At 47.2% G+C, this 24,737-nt stretch overlaps 1 protein-coding gene across 1 annotated transcript in view; it reads left to right on the top strand.

Annotated features, from left to right (window-relative positions):
• The window catches only part of LOC108046801, a 39,855-nt gene that overhangs the window by 10,540 nt on the left and 4,578 nt on the right, over positions 1–24,737 (top strand). Inside the window, exons 8-27 of the mRNA XM_017126696.2 lie at positions 22–947; positions 2,532–3,305; positions 4,264–4,857; positions 4,963–5,146; positions 8,063–8,331; positions 8,733–9,263; positions 9,805–9,962; positions 10,091–10,712; positions 12,629–13,324; positions 14,207–14,374; positions 14,470–14,759; positions 15,296–15,377; positions 15,495–16,376; positions 16,459–16,643; positions 18,656–18,904; positions 19,787–20,117; positions 20,375–20,512; positions 20,971–21,233; positions 22,470–22,644; positions 23,739–23,985. Coding sequence (XP_016982185.2) covers positions 22–947; positions 2,532–3,305; positions 4,264–4,857; positions 4,963–5,146; positions 8,063–8,331; positions 8,733–9,263; positions 9,805–9,962; positions 10,091–10,712; positions 12,629–13,324; positions 14,207–14,374; positions 14,470–14,759; positions 15,296–15,377; positions 15,495–16,376; positions 16,459–16,643; positions 18,656–18,904; positions 19,787–20,117; positions 20,375–20,512; positions 20,971–21,233; positions 22,470–22,644; positions 23,739–23,985 — 7,764 coding nt within the window. The remainder of the gene's footprint in view (positions 1–21; positions 948–2,531; positions 3,306–4,263; positions 4,858–4,962; positions 5,147–8,062; positions 8,332–8,732; positions 9,264–9,804; positions 9,963–10,090; positions 10,713–12,628; positions 13,325–14,206; positions 14,375–14,469; positions 14,760–15,295; positions 15,378–15,494; positions 16,377–16,458; positions 16,644–18,655; positions 18,905–19,786; positions 20,118–20,374; positions 20,513–20,970; positions 21,234–22,469; positions 22,645–23,738; positions 23,986–24,737) is intronic.

Below are 24,737 nucleotides of genomic sequence, written 5' to 3'. Positions count from 1 at the left end.
TTAGAAGCTTTATCTCCGCAGCTAATCCCTTTCTAGTGGAGAACTCGCCGCTTCGACAGACAGTTGTCGGTCGTGCCCTGATCACCGTGAAAATTGGCAGCATCCTGGAGCAGTCGTTGGTGTACTACACGGCTCGAGTGGTGGCAGCCCGTTTTCTGCTCAGTGGACAGGCGGCGGGATTACAGCCGGATAGCATCAGTAGGGTTTCCATCAAGAGCCTCTCCCTGGCCGTGATTGCCCAATGTGTGCGACTGGCGCCGAGGGTTCTCCAACTGGGCCTGGAGATCAGCGATCGGGAACTGCAGTGGCTGGCAGAGACCAGCTCTCAGGCGGTCAGTGGTGACAGCACTCAGGTGTCCAGTCCCCAGAGCAGCGATAACTCGCAGCTGGGCGGGGAGAAACCGTCGCTGGAAAGTCCGCTAATACAGGCTGGTCTGGAGGAGAGTCTGCTCTTGCTGGACATCAAGGACGATCACTTTGGCCCCAGCACCTGCCCAGCTTATCTGCAGCAGGCCACGCCTACTTTAAGCCGCAGCGCAGACGCTTCTATTCTGCTACTTGGAGGAACCTCTTCATCGCAGGCTCTAAAGATATCGGCTAATGAAGAAAAGCTCTCCAAGTCAGAGATCATTGGCAGCTCATTTCGACCCACGGTAGCAGCTGAGGATGTGCCGCCATTGAGTCTGCCGCCACGCCCACCCAAGCGCACAAAGTCAACGCGCAGTCGAGCGGGTTTTACTGGATCATCTTCCTTATCCGGGATTCCTTCAAACCAAAGATGCCAGGCGCTTTCGGATGTGCTGCTCTTTCATGATCACTGCGATCCCATCCTGCGAGGAGGCGTGCAGCAGGTTGTGGGCTATTTTCTGCAATCCAGCGGAGCAGGACTATTTCTGGAACTCCAACGTAATCTGGGCCTGCAACACTTGTTGGCCATTTTGCTGAAGGTGAGTGCGTCGATAACCTCGAACACGGTATTTGCACAAAGCGTTTCATAGCCAGAGGCACTCTGTAGAAAGTTTCTTTAATGGGTACCTCCCACCTGCCGGAGCTCGGTTAATGGTAAGCCACATTACATGTATGCTAACCCGCTTTGTATATCTGGCGCTATATCTTTGTCATGGAACGCCCACTTGCACTCCCTTCCACTTTCGCCATGTTACTCCATTTTCTTTCCTGCGTTTGCATAACGCATACGCCACGTAGAACGACAGAATATTTGCTTTACCCTTTAAAGGGTATGGAGACTTAGTAAGGAGGTTAGTTTCGTTTTAAAATATATATTATAAACTCTTCATTACTAGAGCCATCAATGAGATAAAAAGCTTAAAACTTGGGGTGCATCTAATAAAGCATTCATTTAGGAATTTCGCTTTAGAATTTATAACTCTGAGAGCATTCCAGCTTCGTCTTATAGACTATTATATACCAGTAGCGTAGCTTACCCTCTTTCTTACCCTCTGCGCAAACATTCTATATCTATAAATATGTGCCCCCACCTTTTCGCTGTACTTTTTTCTATGTTAAACCATCAAGCTAACATATTTTAACACATGCAGGCAAACACACACGGACACGGACACGTGTCCATATCAATGGCTGCTGCCTTTTGAATATTTTCCCAGCTCCGACCACCAACTCAAGCCAGTTGCAGTTTGCAGTCGGAGCTTAGCCGGCGGCATTTTGTGTGGTTGGTTGTTTTTCATTTGAAAATAAGAAAGAAAATTCTTATCGCCTTCGCAATGTGCAAGTGCAAATGCCCCTAAAGGGAGCAGCGCATCCGCTGCCATCTTACTTTCTCCTCGTCCTCATCCGCCATGTCCTGCCCTGCCTTCCGGTATGCAGAATGTGCGCATAAGTTGCACATTGATTTCTGTCTGGGGATTGGCCGTGGCAGTAAGTTGGGGCTCCAGTGCGGGGCTGGTTTCTTATTGAATTCAATAATTTAGTGGCCAGCGCTGAACATTTAAATTGCTGCTGGCTTGCTGGCCTCCCCAAAAGTGCAATTTGATTATGCAATGTTGTTGCAGGGAGATGCACGCGCAGATGAGGGCAAAAGGGATGGAATAGGACGCAGGACGTGCTAGCTGAAAATCACATTAGATGCCTGCTACATAATGGCTGCAAATCCGTCTCAATGGCACTTGCCAGCATACCAAAATTGGAGCCAAAACGAGATGGGGAACGGGCAGATCTTCCCTGGAGCAGGCCATGCCGGGCCAAAGGCAAAGCAACTTTGATAACAATAGCCCTTTGGCCGGGTCTTCGGCTAGGAAAAGCTTGTTAGAGATTCGTTAAAAATGCACACACTCTCAGATGGATGCCCGGATAGATGGCTAGATGGCAGGGTGGCGAAGGGATGCCTGAGAGCTGGCCACTGTGTGATTGTGGAAAAACTTTTTGCTTGTGCAAACAATAAAACACAAATTCGCTTAGCCAACGTCTCGTTTTGGCCGTCTTATGCCTGTTCTTGAGACCCTGTATAAAGAAATTTAGCCGAAAAACTTTTTGCTCTTCTCCACTTATTGCAGGGCTTTGAGGACGAGATCCACACAGTGGTTATACAAGCGTTGAATGCATTCGATAAGATATTTCCGCATGTGGTGTCCAAATATTTGACAGAGCCGCCATGTCATTATCATGCTCATCAGCAGCAGCAGCAGGACAAGGAGCACAAGGAGCAACAGCAGGAGCAGGAGCAGGACCTGCAACGACATTCAAGTGGACAACAAAAGCGTCCGGGCCAGGCGCAAACATTTGGCCAACAAACTTTTGCAAAGGACCAGGATAATGCCTTAAGCAGTCGACGGCAGCAACAAAGGGGTCCTAACGATGCCGGGACATGTGCCAACTCCTCGGCCACTGATAATGATGAGCTACTGGCTGCTCTTTTGAATGATTTCCAATTGCGATCGACTGGCATGCAGCAGCATCGGCAGCAGCAGCAAAAGAATAATGGCAGCGGCACTGGACAGCTGGGTAATGAGCCCGATCCCGATCCCCATTCCGATGCCCAAACCGAACCCCAACACGAACCCTTCTGCGTGTTTGCCATCTCGCCCAAATTGCTCTTGAGCAAACTCCGGCTCTGCCATCACAATAAATATTGGCTGGTCCAGAATAAATACGCCGAAGTTATTTCGAATTTAAATTACGTGCTGCTGCGGTCGTACTACGCAAATTTTCGTTGCGGCTTCGACAACAAAAACAGCGGCGCCAAGGAGCAGGACTCGAGGAGCAGGACGAAGGATGCCTGCGCTGCTGGACGGGATGCGGAGGCCGAGGACATTGTCTGCACTTATGAGGTAAGCAGCTAAACCGTCTTATTACAGCCGGGCCCGCTGGCAGTTCGCCGCTGCTCTCCAGCTTGTTTATTGTGCAGATTATTTTGCGAGTGTGTTTTCGCCCAGCTCCCGAGCATCGCAAAGCAATTCGAGTGCCGGGCGCTCCTCTGACAACTCTTATTGAACATTTGTGCACTCAAGTGTGTGGCTGGGGCTCTTTGTGCATTCTGCAGGAGACTGTGGAGCGCATCCTGCCGAATGTCGAATGCCTCGTGCCTCATGCCGCATGCCCCGTGCCGCATGCATCGTCGACTAACGGACTGACTGACAGGCAGCTAGCAGAGCTTCGGGGTTTTCCGTGGCGCTCGCACATATATTTGTTTATTTATTATTTTGACAAAGCTAAGCAATTTACTAAATGGCACAGAGAGGGAAAACGTACCTCAACTCGAGAGTCTGCAAACAATCGAGGAAAAAGACGATTGACGGATCAAACTGAATACGAAGAAAATGTAATAGCATGAAAAGAGCTTAACTGGTGCGCCTCCCTTCAATCGAAATTTAGTATTCCAATCGCAGTTGCAATTATGGTTGACTGTGTTTTCACAAAGTTCAAAACTTAGGCTTCAGTTTGTTCACTTAGAAAAATTGGGTTTTAAATAATAACTATTTTAATTTCTAAATAAATTAATATTTAAAAGATAATACAAATTAAACTTTAATTTATTTGATAAGTACATATTCCTATTTATAAATGCTCATTTAATGAAGTATGGATTTTGATTCTGCCTTATATTGAAAATCCCAGATCAGTGCCATCATATTTCCTCCAGTGTTCTACGTTCTAGGCCAAATCGACTAGGCGAACCGCATCTGCACGGGCATTCGAAACTGCCAAACTGCATAATGAAAACTTGGCTCACTTTTTGATTTACAACGTGCCGTCAACTGACTCAAAAACACTTTGCTCCCCTTGCAGGCGCAGTTTCTGGCTGAACTTTTACATCTGCTCGGCGACGATGATGCGCGGGTGCGGGAACATGCCGCCTGCTGTCTTTGCCGCTTTATAATGCAAACGGCGCGCCAGGAGCCACCGGCGAACAAGGATGCGGACGATGGAGGACGAGGAGGAGGCCAAATCGAAGGCAATGGCAGTGGCAACGTCAACGTGGAAACTCAACAAACTAATTTCAATTTGCTGTGGGATTTTTTCGACTATCGCATATTTGGCAGCATGTCCGTGACGTTGCGTAATTTATTCCGGGCCAGTTCGACGATTGTGCCGCCGCTGGCTGAGTTGGATGCATTGCCCGCCTACGCCTCGGCCTCCCCGGATTCTGGCAGCACGTCCATGCTGGCGATGGGGGGCAACTCCTCGGGATCGGCATCTGCCTCATCGGCATCCGCAGCGGCAGTCTCCGCGGCGTCGGCCTACTTCGAGGCAAGTTACGGCGTCGGCATCGCCGAGGGGCATGTTTTTGCCCGTCAAATCGCGCAGGAGGAAAAAGTTTTGGCCAAAGTTTTGTATCGCTTGACAAATAAATTGATGACGCTGAATGATAAAAATGTGCAGGTAAATATTTGTGTGCCCAGTCCGCCCAATCGAACTGAACCGAATCGAATCGAATCGAAGGGAATCGACCAGACCACACTCTCACCCTCATCCTCCCCTTTACAGTTTGGCATAATTTACGCTCTGCGCCTCCTGCTGAGGCACTTCAATTTCGTGGACTATCAACAGGCCTGGCTGGAATTCAATTTCGTTGAAATTTGCATTAGCTATGCCTACTACAACAATGCAACAGCTGCCGACCTCAGTTGCCAGAACGATTTGATTGATGTGATGGGCAAATTAATGGCAGGTGAGTTGGGGGGCGGACCCGATCGCAAAGGGGTTTTCGGGGCGGGTCACTCTGTTATTTCCTTGCAAGCGGCATACGTATTTCAGCAGTAATGGCAGACATTCGCATTCATACCGAATTAATTCATGGCTGGCTGGCGTGCTTGATGATTTCTCTTGCGCGCCTGACTGCCTTACCGATATTTCCGATATTTATTGGATTTATTTGACTGGGCCTGTTGGGCTGTTGGCGCTTTGTGGCTCGTTTGGCTAATTTAATTTCAATGGAATTACAAAAACAGTAATTTTTAGTCTCAGACTGCATATTTAATTGCATTATGCTGTAATGAATGCTGCGGCAACGTTTGCATAAATCATTTTAATTAATTGTTTGTCATTAAATAGATTTGCATAAATATTTTCATGCTGCGGTGTAAGTGACTGGGCACAGTCTATTTTTTTAGCTGTTATTATTTTTAAATTTAATCAAGAAAAACGGGAAATTAGCATAAATGGTTTTAAATTTCCGTTGCACTAAATCTTTTTATACATAGCCACCAAAGAATTGACAATTAAAAAATCGGAAATTGTGCTGCACATTGTAAATTGGTCGACAGCAAATACACTTTAACGAATTTAATTGTAATATAAATTATTCAATTGATATGGCAAACATTTTGCCACATGTATGTGACATGCAGACAAAAGCATTCTTTATTGGCGCTGTAATAGGCTTTAGTTCAAATTTAATTTGGCTATTCTTTTATTTATAAAAAGAGTTTACATTCATCAAAACCTCTGACCAGCATAAATAAAAGAATGTAAACTGCATTTGGGGTTAAATTTGTTTTCAATGTAGCTGGGTTTTTTTTTAATTTAATATTTTTCAACAGCATCATTAACAAAGTGCATCTAAAAAATACCAGCAACTGTAACAACAGCGGCAGCAGTAACGTAGATAGTGCGCTAATAAACATTTCAATTCAATTTACGAAATGTTTATAGCACGCAACAAAAAACGCAAACACAAAACCAAACTTCAACTCAATTTCATTAGTGCATTTCACGACCGCCAACCATCGAACTCCACCCTTCACCAGATCGCTCGACGTGCATTAGGATGCTATAAATTTTAGGGACATTATGGGGCAAAGAAGGGGAGTGGGGGTTGGGGCAACGGCGACAGGCTCTTTATTATTTATCATGCTTGCCGCGTATTTGCTACGCGCTAATGTAATCCACCATAATCAAAAAGTAATTAAATTATTAATAAACCATTAAATGTTAAACAATTTTTGTGTCAGTGGCGTCGGCTGCTCCCACACCCCTCCACTCACCTAACCCACTTGCTATTACAATTTGCATTTGCATTTGTGCCGCTTGCATGCGTTGCACATTCAACAATTTAATATTTAAGTCGTGTGTACTTATGCGGCTGTGTCCGTGTGCCACGCGTATCTGGACATCGATTTGAAAACAGAATCACCAAATGTTTTCCGACACTCGCGTGCGCTTCATGATAAGTTTTGACAGTTGCCAAAATGTATGCAAATAGTTTCCAATTCATGCCAGGGACCAAAACAAACCGACGAAAATCCTTTAATTGTAGCCTATGTAAATTCACAGTTCACCGATGGCTTAAAGCCACTGAACCTGCATTACCACGAGTTGTAGGCAGGGATGTAAATTAGATAGGTTAGAAGTGCCTACATATATTAATATAAAAATGTCCTACGTTTTATAACTTAGGAACGTAATAATAATAAAGATAGTTTTAAAGTACACCTAAAAGTTAATTTCATTCTTAACTTAAAAATATTTTAGTTGTGTTAAAGTACACCTAATAGTTAATTTCATTCTTAACTTACAAATATTTTAGTCTAAGCCTAAACTTTACCTTTATAATAAACCTAGTACCTTTATCATCACTGGTTGTAACCAATGCAGCATAGCGAATAAAGTCCAGCTCAATTCCTTAATTTTAAATGAGTTTTGGAGTTAATTAAGTTAGATGAATGATGAGAATAGTGATATGAACCTAGTTGAGAAGCAGTGAAGACTTCAACTTCACCAATAATAAATGAATTTGAAATGCCTGGGGGAATAATTTATCATAATTGTCCGTGTATGACTGGTCCTGTTGTTCCGTGTGGTTTAATTCATCTACTTACACATCGTGAGCAGTGCAAATTCACTCCACCTTTACGTGGCATAATCGAACGTTGCCCTGGCGCCAAACAGGGAAATATAACTGAAATGTGCGATAAATAAATATAAATTGGTAACGGAAGAATGGCGGCGTCTCATTGCGTTTTCAATTAATTAGTAAATGTAATGCAAACGGCGATCCGGGGCCGCAGGCATATCCTCGTGCCCATTGTTGCCCCAAAGGGATTCTTTAAATGGCTCCCTTAACACTTAATTTTTATAAATATTTATGTGCATACAATTTAATTTATTTGTAAATAATAATTTTTTGCATCGGCATTTCCTTTGCAATTACAAAATGCAACTTTATATTGCTTATTGCCGCTGTTCGCTGCATTGCAATGCATTGTTGACACATAAATTGAAATGCTGCGTGTCTCGCAGCGCAGAAGGATACACACACCGCACGCACACATTAATTAATGCAGATAAATCATAGCGTACTTTGAAGCGTTTTCCGCTTGTTACCTATGCAATTTTTGTTTTAATTTCACATTATTATCCCGGTTTCATTGCGGCATACATACTCGTACATATATCGCCATGGCAATCCCATTGATTCGTGCATTTTTCAATTGCAAATCCATTAATGCGTTTTTCATTTTGTGAGCTGCAATTACGCCGCATTTGTATAATTTTAAGAGCTCGTTTGCATTTTAACACAATTAGCCCAGGCGGGATCACTTAATTTGCCATTAATAATCGCCCATCCTCCCCATCCTCGTTGCAGGTGCCATGTTGAGCTCAGGTGAGCCGGCTGCCCCACACCTGGACTTTCTGCTGCGTCACAGCGTCAAGATGCTGAACATCTACTTCCACCTGGTCACCAATCAGCGTCCGCCCTCCGGCTCCCATCCCGGCAGCTCCAAGCCGCCCAAGAGCGAGCTCTTCGCCCGCGAACTGCCAGCGGCACCCCTTTCGGCTCTGGGTTACTTTGCCGGCGATTACGTTTACATGAAACTTTACAACATTTTAAGAGGTGCTAATGACAGCTACAAGGTAAGTCAAGCCACGGACTCGCAGATTCGGAGCGAGCAACCGCCATTAAGTCGCTGGTGGCGCCGAAATGGCAAAAGTTGCGCGGCACGTGCACTGAGATTTCCCCAGCATTCAACATTCGGCATTCGGCATCCAGATGGAGTTGCAGGCTCCTCCGTGAGATGCACGTACAGCGCAATGCGCCGTTTTATATGCAACACTTTCTACCGCTGCCGCAATGAGTTGTAAAAATTCAACCCGCGACGAAATGCAACCAACGTAGCATCCTCACTTGACTTTTGCCACTCGCAGCTCAAACAGAAAACTTCCCCGCGCTGAGTAACTTAATGTGCGGGTTGCATTAGGATGCTACTCCTCTTCCTCCTTGTCACTAAGCAACTCTTCTACTATTCTCTCCCCAGATAACCATAAATCACGAGGCCGGCAGCTTATTAATTTGTCTCCTGAAAACTTGCCTCAACGCATTGAGCCTCTGCCTGGAGGCTATGGCGAGTGCCTCGCCCCCGGAGCTCAAATTAATCGAAGAAATTCTCCACTATTTGACCAAGATCATAAATTATGCGCCCGCCGAGTGCGTTGCATGTCTGCGGCAACTGTTGAAATATTTATTCGCCCAAAATTATGCCAGCCAAGTGCGACTGCAGCCAACGGTCGGTGGCCACCACGCCGCCTTCATACGCCCCTACTTTGTGGCCAAGGGCAGGGGTCATGGCGCCGACTCCATGTGGCTGCCAACAATAAATTCAAAGCCAGTGGAGGGACCAGCGGGGGCAGGGGCAGTAGCAGGAGCAGGAGCAGGTCCAATTGATACTGGCCCACTCCAGCCACTGGGCAAGCTCTTTGTGCAGGGCCTGCAGCCGTCCACTCCGCCGGCGGGTGACTGCGCCCGGCTTATAAAGCTATTCGAGCCGCTGGTCATATACTGTCTGACGGTGAGTACACTCCAAGAAACTAACTTCTTGTTCAGAAACCAAAGCTGAAAAATATCAAGAGTCTAATAAATATTAAGAACAAAATACAGAGTTCAACCTGCCCACAAAAGAACACACAAATGGTTAACAAATGCCTACTTAAACCTATTGCTAAGCTAAGTAAAACCAAGAAACATAAATTAAACACTTCAATTTTCGATAAGCGCTTCTCTCCTGTTTAAAATCATAACTAAATTATAACTTATATAAAAATTTATCAACCTTCAATACATTTATTTATTATTATTCGCATTGTTTCGAGTGTAACAACAAAACGGTGGCCAGCGAATGCTAATTAATTTTAGTTGTAGCCAATTTGTTTGATTAAAAATGCACAGACACGAATACCAACCATCCTCGGGAGCAGTCCTTAATCTATTACGTGTGTGTGTGGGTGGGTTCAGAGTGCAACCATTGATCTTTTATTAATGGCAAAAATTTGCCGACTGCTAGTTTTCCTGCATGTTACATATTACCCATCTCCTCTTTTCCTTGTTTTTAGCTCTTCATGAAATCCAATGCGCTGATTCAGGCGCCCATACTGCGACTTCTCTCCCAACTGCTGGACCTGAATGTTACCTACAGCATACTGGACTCCAAGAATGTAATATTCGAGCAAATATTAAGCAACATGGATCTGATCGAAAGTGGCATAGATAGGTGAGTATTTTTATATAAATAAATCTAGCAGTAAAGTATTGGTGGTGGCCTATAAACACCTTGATACTGTGAACTGTGTTACTCAGCTTTTTTATACTTTTTATAATTTTTTTATTTTCTTCTTTTAGAAACGCCTTTATTATCGTACCGCCAATGCTGAGATTCCTGGTCCAGTTGACGCACAAGAGCGACCGGCAACTGATCACGATACCCAAGATCATCAGCGTTACCAACAATCTGCTGGCCAATAGCTCGATTCGCGAGGTGGCCCTGCTGGCCCTCAAGACCCTCAGCTACGAGCTGTTCTTCATGCAGAGCCAGCTGGAGGAGGCGCTGGACACCGAGGGCCATAACTCAGGTCGGACGGCGTGCCAGAGTCCGTTGAGTGCGGCCCCCACGCCGGAAACCAGAGAGGCCTTGCTGGCGCAGCGACGCGAACTGGACACCCAACGGGAAGTGGTGCTGGGCATGCTGGAGAAGTTCATCGAGGCGCGGCCGAGTCAACAGGTCCTGGCCCTGCTGCTCCTCTTCGAGCGCAGTGTCCAGCAACTGGACCCGTCGCCGTGTCGCAGTGGCCAGGATGCGGACGCCGTGTACGAAGCGCTGTGTCGAGGTCTCTGTTCCCGCCAGTGGCGTCTCCACTCCGCCGGGGATCTGCGGCTACTGGAGAGTTGCTTCCGCAACAACGGCAACCATGTGTTGGCCGACAGCAAGGGATTCCTGCAGCTGCTGCAACTCTTCATCGAGCAGGTGAGTTAAATATGCAGTGGCCTAAAACCTGACAAGGCAAGGCACTCAGCCAATTCACAGCTGCCCGTCAGGACCTCAATTACGGCGCACATTAAGACTGCCTGCCGAAGCTGTCCGTCCTCGATTGAACTCATAAATATGCGAAATGCCTACTTAAATATACATGCCCACACACACTTCGAGGCGTCAAGCAATTTGTAATATTTATGAATGCAGACAGAAACTTAAAATCCAGCCCGACATGCAAATGAACACATAAAGTTGTCTATCAGCCGCCGGTTTGGCAAGCTGCCAATGCAAATGACATATGAATGTCCTGAGTAGGTGTCATCGGGCGTGCCTGGCTTCCACTTAATAATATAATTGAAGTGATGCCACAAATTACAACACTCTCAGTTTGGCAACGATGGCCGTGCGACTTAACTGGTACTTAGGGCCAACGCCTGAAATTGCATAAATTGAACTCGCTTCGATGGCAATAAACTGTCGTGCGGCAGCTGTTCGAGTCGAAAGATGACAAGCCATTGCTGCGATGGCTCATCAGTTTGCATTCACTTCTCTGGCTTCCATCAAATGGTCAATGCCCAACGAGTTTTGTGGAATGTTTCGATGTTATTCCCCGCAGCTAAGGCAGTTCAAAAGGTTATCCAAACACCTGTAGGCCCACACCTCGACCCTCGAAGCTCATCAACGATTTGTCATTGCCGTGGTGGTCCGCTTAACCCTTCGCATTTACATACACACGAATGCACTTAGTTGCAGTTACGGGGCAATTTTTTATTTCGCCCTGCTGTTGTTGCCTCTGCTGCCGTTGCTGTTGCTGTTGCCACTGCTGTTGCTGATCCATGTGGCGCTGTAGTTAATGTGGCACATGTCGTATACGTGACATTTTTAATACCTACGCTTCAACGCCGCACATTTTCAACTATTAATGCGCATTTAAGCTACACATGCATTAACTGTCGGGTCTGCCTGTGCAGCCCGTGCCTTTAGGGCCAGCCACGCCCTCCCTGCCGCCCACTCCGCCCCCACATAGACCAGTCAACCGTTATGCTACAGTTAAAACCAACTTAATTACACAGTCTCACTAGCGCAGCTGGGCGTGTGTTGGCTCTCCGGGATCTCGGGGTTTTCGGGGTACTCGGGGTTCTCGGGGTTCTCGGGGTTCTCGTGGCTGCATGCGAGTCGAGTACTTGTCGTAGGCAGTCAATGGCAGGTGAAGACTCAACTCGCCTCCGTGCATCCACCTGTCTAACGCCCTTGGCCGCTGGTCACACAACTCCCCACCCCAACTTCGCCCCAATCGCTCCTATTAATGGCGACCTGGCACTTTACTGCCGCCGGCAATTCAACTTCATTTAACTTGTAAGTTATGCGCTTAGCTCGACAACTTTAACTAATTATCGTTTATTTAATTTGGACATATAAAAAAGATGAGATGGTTAGAGAAATTAACAGGGTTTAATGCATTCTTTGCCGCTCTAGTGGCATGAGTAATTAAGTTGGGCCCTCCTCCCATTTGGAGGGGTGTTTATGTGGGGTTGCAAGCAGGTGACTAGTTTATGGCAGCAGCATTTTAATTGAAATTGAAATTGCGCCGCAACTTAAATAACATTCTGCGTGTAAACATTGACTCGAGGATGCACGAAGCGTTCGGAAAAAAAGCTTATTTAAAATGTGCACCACAGGCAGCGGTCCAAGGCAAAATGGAATTGCATTCGCCACATGTGCAGGATGGGGCTCCTTTCTAATTACTGCCGGAAAATATGTTGATGTTGGCACTGGCAACTTTGTCACACAAATTTATGCAAAGTTTCTCACTTTACTGCACTGGCGGTCAACAACGAAAGGAGTCATCAGCCGGCGAACTTACATCTGATTCCTCTTACTATTTCCCCTTTCCATTCTCGTTGCAGGGCGTCGGCAACTTTGGTGATTTAGCTCTGGCCATGGTTATGCTGGAGAACGTAATCCTGAAGACCGAGGAAATTTATCTAGTGAATCACATAAAACTTTATTTGAAAAATAATCCAACAGCCGAGCGGCGTCTGCAGGCCCTACTGCCCGCCGCATCTTCAGCTCCTGTCTGGCAGGACGAGGCGCCATCGACGTCTTCGGCGGCGGCAGCTGCCAGAGCGGCCGCTTCCGCTTCCGCCTCCTCCTCCGTCCGCTCGGTCATCAGCGAAATTAACTATTTCGCCAAAGTTCTCAGCGAGAAGCTGCTGGCCTGTCTGGATGCCCTGCTGGGCCTGGATTCCGGCTCATCCTCCCCTCCTGCAGTGGGCCACGCCTACTGCCAGCTGGCCGGGCGTTTTGTGGATGCCATGCACAACGTCTGCTGCCGCTCGCGGCACAAGGATGCACTTCAATCAGTTTTCCGCTTGGTTTTGGCCGAGTCTGAATTTCTCTGCAAATACTATAGCCTGCTGCTGATGAGTGCCGCAGGCCAGGGAGGCTCCGGCTCACTGGATGCAGTGCTACTAGCCTGCCTGAGGCTGGTGCTGGCCATGCGGCTGGAGGAGCCGGTGGCCCTCATGGAGCACGCCGCTCAACTGCCGCTGAAACGGAACCTGCAGCGGGCGGTGCTCCGCGAAGTTTGTCGTGCAAATGTGGTAAGTAAACTGACAGAAAAATGGCTATATAAATGGAAATTACTAATTAGTTAATTATTATCTTTGAAAGAAATTTAATAATGGCTTATATCTAAATTTATCTGCAAACCCCAAAATTAAGTACAGATAAATTTACTTGTTTAAAAAAAGATTATTAATATTTTTTTAAATGTCCCCAAATACTCATTTCTATTTAACTCAATTTTGATATTAATTTTAATTTGTTTTGCCATCTAAGGTGGGTATAAAGAGCACCTAATTTAATTTAATTTTAACAAATATAAGTTTGAAAGAAATTTTAGAATTATTACCCAAAAAGAAAAAACATTTTATTTCCAATTAAATTTGCCCAAACTCAAATAAAATAGTTACCACCCCACCCTCCAAATCACTTTGGAAATTGTCCGATCTTTAATGTTCATTTAACAAAAGCCTAACTTGAAACTTGACTTTATTTAAGCTGTAGATTTTCCCCCAGTGTAGCTGAGTAAAGAGAGGGCCGCGGAGTAATGGCGAATCAGACACATTAGTTTAATTTGAATTTGGCAGACGACAGTGCTGCTGGGCCGCCAGTTTCCCAGTCCTCCGGATGCCCAGCCCATATACGACAATGCGAATTTTTCCAGCTGACAGTTGTCGCACTCGCAATTTTGCGGTTCACCGCATCGGGTTTTTGGTTTCGGCTTTCGGTTCACTGTCCCGCCGGCGACAGTGAGCCTTTAAACGGTTGGCTTACTTTAAGCACTGTTCATTGGCGGGCATAATTTTAAATGATTGCCACTCGAACATGCGCCACTTGTTGGCTAATGGGCCACGCCCACACCCACCAATCCAATAATTCACCGTGAATCCGAACAAATCACAATTGTCCACTAATTGCAGGGCTGCGATTGGAGTGCGCAACAAGTGCGCCGCTTGTTCGACGGCAGGTATCTGAATTTCCTAATTGCTGACCACTTGGAATTCCTCTGCGAGCTATGCCAAGAACGTCCCGAGTGCGGCTCATTACTGCAGGTGGCCCTGCTCCGGAACGCGGACCAATTGAGCAGGGTAAGTTGCGAAAGACTTTTGCATAACAAAGCCCCAGCTGCCGGCTTTTGTGTGCCTCCTTTCATCCGCCGCATGGTCCCCTCTTCGCCCCGCAGCAATCCATTCGCATCGTCCTTCGGCTATTGGGACGTCTTTGTGAGTCCGCCGAACAGGACGCCTCTGGAGACGCCGGCAGCGATGCGGATCCCACACTGCAGGCCCTCCAACTCCTGAGTCGCCTGCACCAGCTGCACGAAGGACAGCGCTCGCTGCAGCTGCCCATGGAGCGGTTGGCCCGGCGACTGAGCGCCCAGAGCGGCCCGTCCGCCAGGAACCTCATCTACGACAGGCTGGTGGAGGGGGAGCTGGCCGGAGGAGAGGACCAGGACGCGCTGCGAACCCTGCTGTAAGTAATACCCCTGCAATTATTTATTCGGAGCAATGGCAATTTGTATTCAGTTGATTACGTTGTTCGATGCAAGGGTGGGTCGGTTTTTAACAGAAAATTGTAGGTTTTATGTTGTAAATATACAACTCATTTTAATAAGTAGTGTAAATCCCTTGTATCCCTTGTAAAAATAATAATATCATCACTTATATTTGGTTTTGCATTATTATATATTTAAATTGAACTAAATCTTTCCAATTCTCTAAGTAATACTTGTTCATTGATTCTTAAATAGAAAGGTAGTTGCAAACGTTTGTCTTTCGGATAGAATTTAAACTTTTAAGGGGTGATATAAACCAAGAGTTCCCAAAGAAAACTATCAGCCCTGTGAATAATTTATAAAATACAAATCGACCCACCCTTCTGAAAGTGGTTTCCGTTGCTTGACAAGCGAGTACCCACTAAAAGAAAACCGAAGAGTACTCCAGGTTCGGATCAGCAGACTCTCATTATCCTTGATGCTTTTATTTATGTTTCATTGCTCCGCATCGCAGACTGAAGGACTTGGAGTGCCGCCAGGACAATGAGACTGCAACGCCGTCGCGCATAATTGATGAGAGCTGGCTCTTTGCGCAGGTAAATGGGACAAGCACTCGACCATTATGGCACTGCCACAGCTAATTTGTTGTTCTTTTCCTCCCCATCGCCCCTCGCCCCCTTTCCTTTGACAACATTTTTCCACCGCCACCATAGCTAATCAAATTCGCCACCCAGCATGCGGATGCTCCGCAACAGCAGAAGCAACTAATGCTGCTGCTCTTGGAGATCCAGTCGGAGCCCAAGCTGCACCGCCTGCTCCGAAGTCTGGGCGCCGAGCAGGAGGCGAGACTACTGCGCCACGCCATTGCCGGTTCACTGGTTGCCATGCTGTCCGCCTTTCGCCAGAAGTGCATCCAGCATGCGCCGCACATTAACTACATGCAACCGCCGCCGCTGGCGCGTGTGTCCTGCTCGTTGCTCCTGGCAAAGGTGGCTGCCACAGAGGCCGCACAACAGACGCCACCCAACGGGGAGCAACTGGATGTGGCCCGGGCGGTGGCCACGCTGATGGCCTGCATTCGGAATGTGGAGCAAACAGCACTCGTCTACATCGATGCCCGGCTGATGGAGAAGTTCGTGGTCGAGCACTTGCTGCGCCCCGAGCATCTGGCACAGTTGCTGGGCTACCTCGGCTGGCTTGCCGGGGCGGCCAAACAGATTTTGGCCAAGCCAACACGACAGGAGTCGGAACAAGGCGCCCTGGGCGTGCTGCTGGCCACCGTGGATGCACTCCTGCAGCAGCCACGCGTCTGGCGGGAGCTTAATGCCAGTGCGGATGGCGCTCTGCGCTGCGAACTGCTCGAACTGCTGGACTTGGTGGCCCGACGGACCCTACAGGACACCATTTTCTATCGCCGGCACCGGCTGGACAGAAGCAAGGCGAAGGGAGCGGCACCGCAGGCGATTTTCCTGGCCAAATTGATTGAAACTCAAATTGAAATCGAGTCCCTGGACAGCGGCAGGGTCTTGGCAGGCGCCGAGGATGCTCGACTGCAGTTCGCAGGCCAGGAACTGGCGCAGCTCCAAGTGCCATTGGTAAGTGACATCCGGCTGGTCATTTGTCAGTCCGAGCCAGCAGCACTTTCCATTTTCCTTTCCCTGTTTTCCTTCCCTCCAGTCGCTGGTGGCCTCCATCGGCATATCGCTGCTACGAACGCACCAGTTTTATGCCTACGCGGTGACTCCGCACGAACTCATCCAGCGGCCAGAGGAGCAGCAGAAGCAACAGGCCGATGGCAAGTTGCCCTCCATTCCAGTGGACAGTCTGAGCGATGTGGATATCCTGCGCCAATTTGTCAAGAGGTGAGTGCGGAGTTTGGGTGAGGGATGGGTCAATGGTTAAATTTAAGGTTACTCGCTTTTAAGAAATTCAAATTACAGGCAAAAGCAATTAATGCGGGTGGAAGTAAAGATATGAACTTCAAAATCTTTGACTTTGGTGCTATTAATACAGCTCTGTGATATTACATACATATTTTAAAAATATTTTGTATGTAATATAATATATTTTTAATTTAGTGAAAATTATTACTTTCCATCGTAAAGTCTCATTGTTCTTAAACTCCTCCTTATTGTTATAAACTCCAATTAATATTTTGGTTTATTACCGCACTACTTTAATCGTTGGTGACCCAAATATTCGCATCCTGTTAATCAAATGAGTTTATCTTTCGGTTCCCACCTTAAACCAGTGAAGGAGCTTAGCATCCTGCTAATTAAATGCGTTTATCTTTCGGGTCTCACCTTAAACCAGTCAAGTTGGAAGTCCGTCACCTTGCCCATGGACGCCATTGTCCGAATGGTCAACTGCCGCTTCCCTTATCAACGGGTCAGGCTCTGTTGCATTGTCCTTGCTGTTGGTGTCGCTCCTGTCGTTGTCATTGTGTCCGACAACAACAACCAGAGCGGCAGCATCAACATAGTTGCTGACAATGCTCTGACAGCGTTGACGAGCGCATGGCAGCTACATGGAGCGATGATGAGGACGGCAACGACGACGGCTAAACCGCAACTGGAAACATCAACATCCTGTTGTTCTATTACAAACACAAGCACAAATCCAAACATCCAAACATCCACACATATGTACGAGTGCGGGCCGTAAGACTTCATTGTCATCGTCATTGTCCTTGGGTTGTTTGCCTCGTCCTTGTCACTTGACAGGCTCCCCAAGCCGCTATTGCTATTGCTGCTCTATTGTTTCGATGGCAGTCGTCATCATTACGCCGTCAGCCGAATGCGGAAAGCTGAATCGTCATCAGCCAGGAATTGGGCGGAATAATTGTACACGGCTAGATGTCTGTGGCACTGGTTGGTTGTCCGGACTGCGGAGCCTAAAACTTGACTTCCCCCGTCCCCAAAAGGCATGCATACTTGCACTCGCACTTTGTCGCCCCAGCCACTTCTGGTTGTTGGCCGCACAAACATCAAAACCACATCAGCATCAGCAGGGATGCAGAGGAGCAGGACCAGGAGCAGCTCAGCGAGGCAGCGCGGAAAGCTGCGAGGATGATAACGACAAAATCCCCCAAAGGGCTGACGGAGCGGAACATCAACAACTCTATTAGACGAAACTCTGCGCAGGATCAGCATCAGCATCACCAGCAGCATCAGCATCAGAATAGACATGCATTTCGGGGGATGCAGGGAATAGAGAGTGGAGATTGGGGCATGTGGCATGGGGAATGGGCTAAAAGCTGGCTAAAAGACAGTGCAGCACACAGCACAGCACGGCAGGAAGAGCCGCCGACGAGGCAGCGAGCGATATAAACAAATTATGAGCAGCAAAGTGAGATAAATGCATGTGTGCGTGTTGCAGATGGCTGACAACAAAAGGCACGTCATGCCAGGATGCGGATGCGGATGCGGACGGCTGCTTTTGCTCCAGAAACATTGTTGCTAATTGCACAGAAACCACCACGATGTACAGCAGCAGCAGCAGCACCTCGGGCTCCCTTCGATGGATGGCATGGTGGCCATGGATGGAACTGCTGCTCCTGCTTCACCGGCTGCCTAAAGTAATCGAAGACTAATTGACATTTTAGGCTACATACTACATATATGCGTGCATGTATATTGCATATTTTAAATATTTGAAGAGGCCGGGACTAATTGAATTAAAATTTCAAGCATTGGCTGAAAACATTTTATGCAGAAATTTCAATTTTCAATTAATTACTTACACATACCTATAAGCACAGCAGCCGACTGCCGATTGCCGTATGTCGGATGTCGGCTATCGACTGTCGACTGTCGGCTGTCGGCCGTCGACTGTCGGTAATTAAATTGACACTCATAGCCACTCTGGATTCCAGGCTCTCCATCTTCGGCTTCACCACCCGGCAGCAGTTCGAGGAGTACTTCATGACCTGCCTGCTGCTGATCAATAAGCTGTACGACGAGCACATGGTCGATCAGCAGGAGCAGTTCCAGATCAAGCAGGTCTGCCTGCAGGCCATCCTCGAACTTTTAATGACGTACAAAACTTTTCCCATTGTGGGCCAGGCCAACGGACAGTTCCATCACACGACTCGCTGGCAGCGCATCACTTGTGACAGCATTAGGTGAGTTCCAGTTGTTTCGCTTTGGTCGGTACTCGGTGTTTGGTGCTGGAGTATGGGTAGAAATTTATGAAAATTAAAATTCAGAGAGCAGTGGGAAAAGTTTTTAATGTGTAAATGGCAAAAAGTACAAATTAAATGCGAACGGCAAAAGTTGAGTCTGTGAATGAGCGTGTATATCCTGATTCTGCTGTGCCACATTTTATATCGTCCCCATTACGAAAAAATCCTTCAACTTTAAATGCGCAACTAATTTGTTAACATGGGAGCGGGCAAAAACAATTTGGTAAACAAGTTTTCGGATGCTTTTACAATGTCTGCGTTTTTAATTAAAAGCGACAAAAAGTCTTTGTCGGTGGGACCACGGATATTGCATATATGGTGTGGCGTGACGTGAGTTGAGCACATGAATTATGAAAATAATTTTAAAAGTTAACGAGTGCCAAACTCTTTTTCATGTCTCTGGTCGACGGTATTCAATTGCCTGGAACGGCAAACCCATGAAAAAAGCGGGCGAGCGTCAAGCCAAAGCTGAAATATCACAAAACTCTGTGGGCAAACCCCTAGGAAATTTGCGAAAACACATATTTTCCGTATTGGTCGACCAGCAGCAATGGCTTCTGGGTAACTCGAAACTGGACGAATCCTTGTCGCCTTGTTGTTGACTTTATAAATTAGTTTTTAATTACAAGCAAATAGTTTTTACAAGCAAATAGTTTTTACTTGCTATTTCTGCTGCTCTGTCAACAGTGCGTATGCGCCATTTAATCGATAGAAGTGGCCAGCAATCAAGTAAGGCTCCCTCTCCCTTTATCGCCACCGACAAACCGACTTTTTCCCACACATCCATCAGCTTTGAATGTATATTTTTAAATGCCATTGTAGCCTGAAGAAACTGCACAAGGTGCAGCTGCTGGTGGACGCGTGCAATGTCTTCTATCACCCCAATCTGGAGCGGCAGCTGGCCCACGACAATGTGATTGGCACACGCACCTTTGCGGCCAATCAATACGATCTCAATTTCAGCTGGGCCCAAATGGAGGGCGTGGGCTTATCCGGCGGGGAGCAGGCCACCATGACGAACATTAAGCAGTCCTGCGATGCGGATGTGCCCGACATGGCAATGCGCAACTATCGCCATTTTACGCAGCTGTCGGGAATTGACTTTCGCAGCAGCACGCAGCTGGTCTTTGACGTACTGCAGCAGATGATCGAGGTGGGTCCTGTCAAACTTTTGTGGGAGTCACGTCCTGTGCATTCGTTCAGCCCTCGCACATCGCATGCCCCATGCCGCACATTCGATGGGTTTTAATTTGATTATGCAAGCAGCTCGGCGGACATTACAGTGCAGCTGGCTTGGATTGGGTTTGAGCGATCCTTGGGGGTACGCGGTGACTCGTGATTTGGCAGTGATTTAATTAGCCCCTGCAACTTGCTTTAACTCTTTTGAAATTTCACTCTATCGCCTGACAGCTGAATCACATCCTGGTGCTGCCCAATTTGGTAAAGTTTTGCGAAATCTGCGAGAGTCGCGACCACATCAAATGGATTAAGGAGCGCTGCCTCAAACTGCAGGAGCAGGTGGCCATGGACGATACTATTTCGCATCAGGTAAGTTGAATACCAGGAATAGTAACCAACAAGATGAGCCTTGACCAGAAAACATGGGTCATGTTTCGATTATTCATAAGTTGTAGGTCCTTTTGCCAATCTTTGTGAATTGTGTGTACAAAAACTGAGAAATTTTATTTATTTACCTTGTTATTTAACATGTTTTCTTACTTTTATACTGTATAGATATTTATAAGTGAGATATATAAAAAAGATTCAATAGTTTTAGCATTTCCAGTGAGAATCAAAATTGTTCAATTCTTCTTTTATAAGCCTATTATTTTGATTTATTTTTGAGATCAGTATATATTTTTTCTTGGCCATTATTTTAAATATATTTTTTAAATTTAATTCATATTGTTATATGTAGGTACACCATTTTCAAATTTTGTTATCCTTTCTGTGCACCATTGTGCAATTTCATTGTTTTCGATGCTAATGCTCTCCGCTCTCTGCAGCATATAATCTACTTACTGTGCCGCAGCCAGGCCCTCCTCATCCCCAGCCTGGGCGAGCTGCAGGTCCTGTGCTCCTTGATTGGCAACATCTACTTGAAGAGCACGCACAGCTTCATACGCATCGCCACGCTGCAGGGGCTGCTCTGTCTGCTGGAGTGCTGCAGCAAGACCAACACGACAATGGGGCGGCTCAGCGAGGAGCTGGCATTGTTGCGAGCCCTAATTGTGGGCTACATCAATCGTCATGGCATCATTGATGAGAGGTGAGTCCGGGGCCTGGAAGGAGGAAGTGGATGTGGAAAGTGGAAAGTAGGAAGCCGGAATCTGCCGTCCATAATTTGGCTCTCTGCGCAATTAACAACCCCTCATCCAGCTGGTCGGTCGGTATTATCAGCCTGTTTGCAGTGCCCTCGGATTGAATTGAAAATGGAACTTGCTGGAAAGCTGAAAGCCATACCTGCTACCATCTTCAATTGAAACTCATCAACTCGGCTTGGCCGGAGTTCCAGACCTCAGACTCCTGCGGCTCCCCTGGCATGTCTATATCTGTTCCACAGATCCACTCACTAATGGCAAAAGTTCTCATTTCGCATTAGTTACCTCGGCTCATCGGCATCTGGGCTCTGTGGTCTGATGTTCTGCCGATGCCGATGCCGCTTCCACCTGGCCACCGCCACCCCTTTGCTGTTTAGGGTGTTATCAAAAAGTTTTCAAGGACTGCGCCGGAAGCAGCCAAGCCCAACTCTCGGCAAAGGATATGTCGGCAGCGGAAGTTGCCATAACTCGACAACGTGCAGAACATCGATGAACCATGGCCATTGAAACTTTGCTCCTGCTTTCGATAGATTTTCCAAAGTCAAGCGCAGCCTCTGATCAATGGAGCCATGGTGTTGTTCGTGTTTGTGTTTGTGTTGCATTTGCTTGTTTATGCTCGCCAGTAAATTCTAATTATTGGCTGAGCAGCTGCCTCCTCGTTCGCGGCTTTTGATGGAATTTCATGTACTGCACCTCGACCGCGCTCAAGTTTCTCTGTTCTCTGTTCCTTGACAAGTCTGGGAAATGCGCCAAAACTTTTGCTTTAACTTGCAACCTTGAAAGAAATAACTTGAATTCCTCGCTTGGCTTTGAAGAGCAAACAACTTTTATTGCGCATACGCAGCGTATGCGAAACCAATAAGCCAAAACCTCAGCGAAAATTGCCGCTCCTGCAGCAGCACTGGTCAAAAATCAATGGATGGCCCTGCATTTGGGAACTAATCAGCGAACAGGCAGAGCTCCCACCATCGCCTCGCCCGAACTAATTATTTTGTAATTTTACGCGCAAAAAGCAATAAGAGGGAGTGTTTGCCTGTTTTGGCCATCGGCCATGGCGGATGCAATTCTGTGGTCGTCAGACTTCTAATTAATTTAGATGGAAACATGCCGAGAGCAGCAGTAGCTTTTCGATATCGTTTTATAATCAGCCCGTTGGACTAAGCATTTCTGGTCTATCTTTACAGCCCGCTGCCGTTCAGCGTGGAGCACACGAAGCTGGTGTGGACGCTCAATTACAGCCTGATCGAGTGGACATCGAAATTCGTGCCGCAATGTCATCTGTTGTCGAATACAATCATTGTGGCCAACAACTTCCTAAAGAAGACCGTCGACGAGGAGCTGTATCTGTGCGTTCTGCATGTGAGTACGAAGGCGGAGGACTTAGCATGCCACTTAAATGGTTGTCAGGCTTGTCTAGCCGCCATCGGGCCACTTACTAACTGTCAGCCGACTAGCGGGCCAACAAATCTGACTGCCATTGACCGGGGTAAACGTTCCCCAGCCGGCTGCCTCGATCCCTTGACTGGTGTGGCTTAGCCGGGTTGGCCCACGTTGCGCTTAATTGGTTTTTTGATTGACAATTTTCAAACGGCACTGGCAATGGCACTGGCAAGCGGACCGAGCTGTCAGACGGGCGGCGAATACCAAACCCCGAAGTCCCGCGGACGAACCGCAACGGGTGCTGTCATAACTGACGGAGGAACAGCCAACAGGGCGAATGGCAGGGGCAACAGCCAAATGTTTATTGGTCTGGTCGGGGAGTTGTGCTGGTCAATTGGCGTCCGTTTCCGAATTGAGCTTAATGAAAAAGAGTACAGCATTTTGTTTTAAGCGCTGCCCGTCTGTCCGCCACAATCATATAAAGGAATTCCTCAGTTGGCGAACGTAATTTGCCACCATTTAATATAGAGTTGAGATTTTAATTGCAGTTTACGACGAGAATGGCGAGCGTCAAGTAATTAAAAACTGTTTTTGCCCTGCATACTTCCGCACTACGCTTCGTCCGGACGAAAATTAAATTCGACTTTTTAAGCAATTTATGAAATTTGCACGCAATTCAATTGTCCCATTTTGTTGCTTTCGCTGTGGCTGTTTCTGTTGCGATGATGATGTCCTTGTTGTTGCCGCCGCCTCTGCCTTTTGCTTTGATGGTGGCACTCGGGATCCGAATCAGCATCATCATCATCATTGGCAGCAGTAGCAGTAGTGGAGAAAGCGGAGAAAGCGCAATGGCGCGCAGCGACAACAGCGGCCATAACAATAACAATTTGCCACTCAATTAGCGTGGCCATTACTGAAAAACCCACTTAAGTATGCAATGATAAAAATTCAAAAGCGAATCGAGAGCCGTCGCATTGCTATTTCTATGAGCTGTTGTCCCGCCCCCGTCCCCCTTCCCCATCCCCCATATATATTGCTTATTGTATTTATTTATCTCTTTGTCGTTGGCACAGGGCCTGGAGCGCATGGTGGTCAATAGCGGAGTGCCGTCTCCTGGTGGCCAGCCTATTGGAAAGGACCCAGCTGGAGCCGCCGGAGAGGCACAGTCGGCGGCGGGATCCGAGGCTGGTGGTGTCGGAGTCGTGGTCACACCGCAGATGCGACATAAAATTGAAAAACTTGCACTCGAATTGCTGAAAATGGAAAATGAGAAATTTTCGATTCCGGCATTGAAATTGCTTTTGTCCTGCATGTATGTGGGTGAGTATTCGGGGGCGAAACAAACGGCGTGCGCCGAAGAAAATAACAAAAATAATACCGAGATCAAATAGGGAAGCAAAAGGGGGAAATCGAGGGGGCAGGGGGAAAGGAGAAGGGGGTTCAGAAATATTTTGTAATTTCATTTAATGCCGCATGGGCCGCGAACGGGTTACTCTGTTGTTATAAGAAAATTTCACAAAAGGACTTTGGGGGGCAAAACAGAGACAATTGAGTGCGTTTGGGGGAGCCGAAATTCCCAATTTCAAATACGAGAGGAGCACACTACTTTAAAGGGACACGCCTGACAGAAGGGCGGCATTTGGCATTAGCAGGACACTCTGGCCAAGTGAACTTTATTCTCTTTACGCGCGCAATATCCTTTATTTGGCTGCTGCCATGTCCTTCGTACACTGTCCCATTTTAAATGCGCTCGCTAGCTGGCCATGGCGCACTTTGTGTGTTTGCGGGTCAACAGTTTGGCGCTGATCATTATGGCCATGAATGCATTGGGTGTGCGAGTGCGAGTGTGACTGCGAGTGTGTGCCCTTGCCAGCGAAAGGCTAATTGCTGTCGCCGGCCAACACACCACCGACTGTTGCTGCCGCGTATCTCTGCTGGCGCTGGCCAACAATTATCCCTGTTGCTGTTATTAGCGCAATTCCAGGACAATTATTATCGTTTCCACTGTCGCACACACACACACACGCTTCTGTCATCCGCTCGTTTCTCTTCTGCTAAAATGTTAGTTCACT

This window comes from Drosophila rhopaloa, unplaced genomic scaffold, assembly GCF_018152115.1.
Source record: "Drosophila rhopaloa isolate 14029-0021.01 unplaced genomic scaffold, ASM1815211v1 contig_167, whole genome shotgun sequence".
In the NCBI taxonomy this organism is placed as follows: domain Eukaryota; kingdom Metazoa; phylum Arthropoda; class Insecta; order Diptera; family Drosophilidae; genus Drosophila; species Drosophila rhopaloa.
The sequence above is the reverse complement of the archived record's forward strand: the minus strand, read 5'-3'. Positions and strand labels throughout refer to the sequence as shown.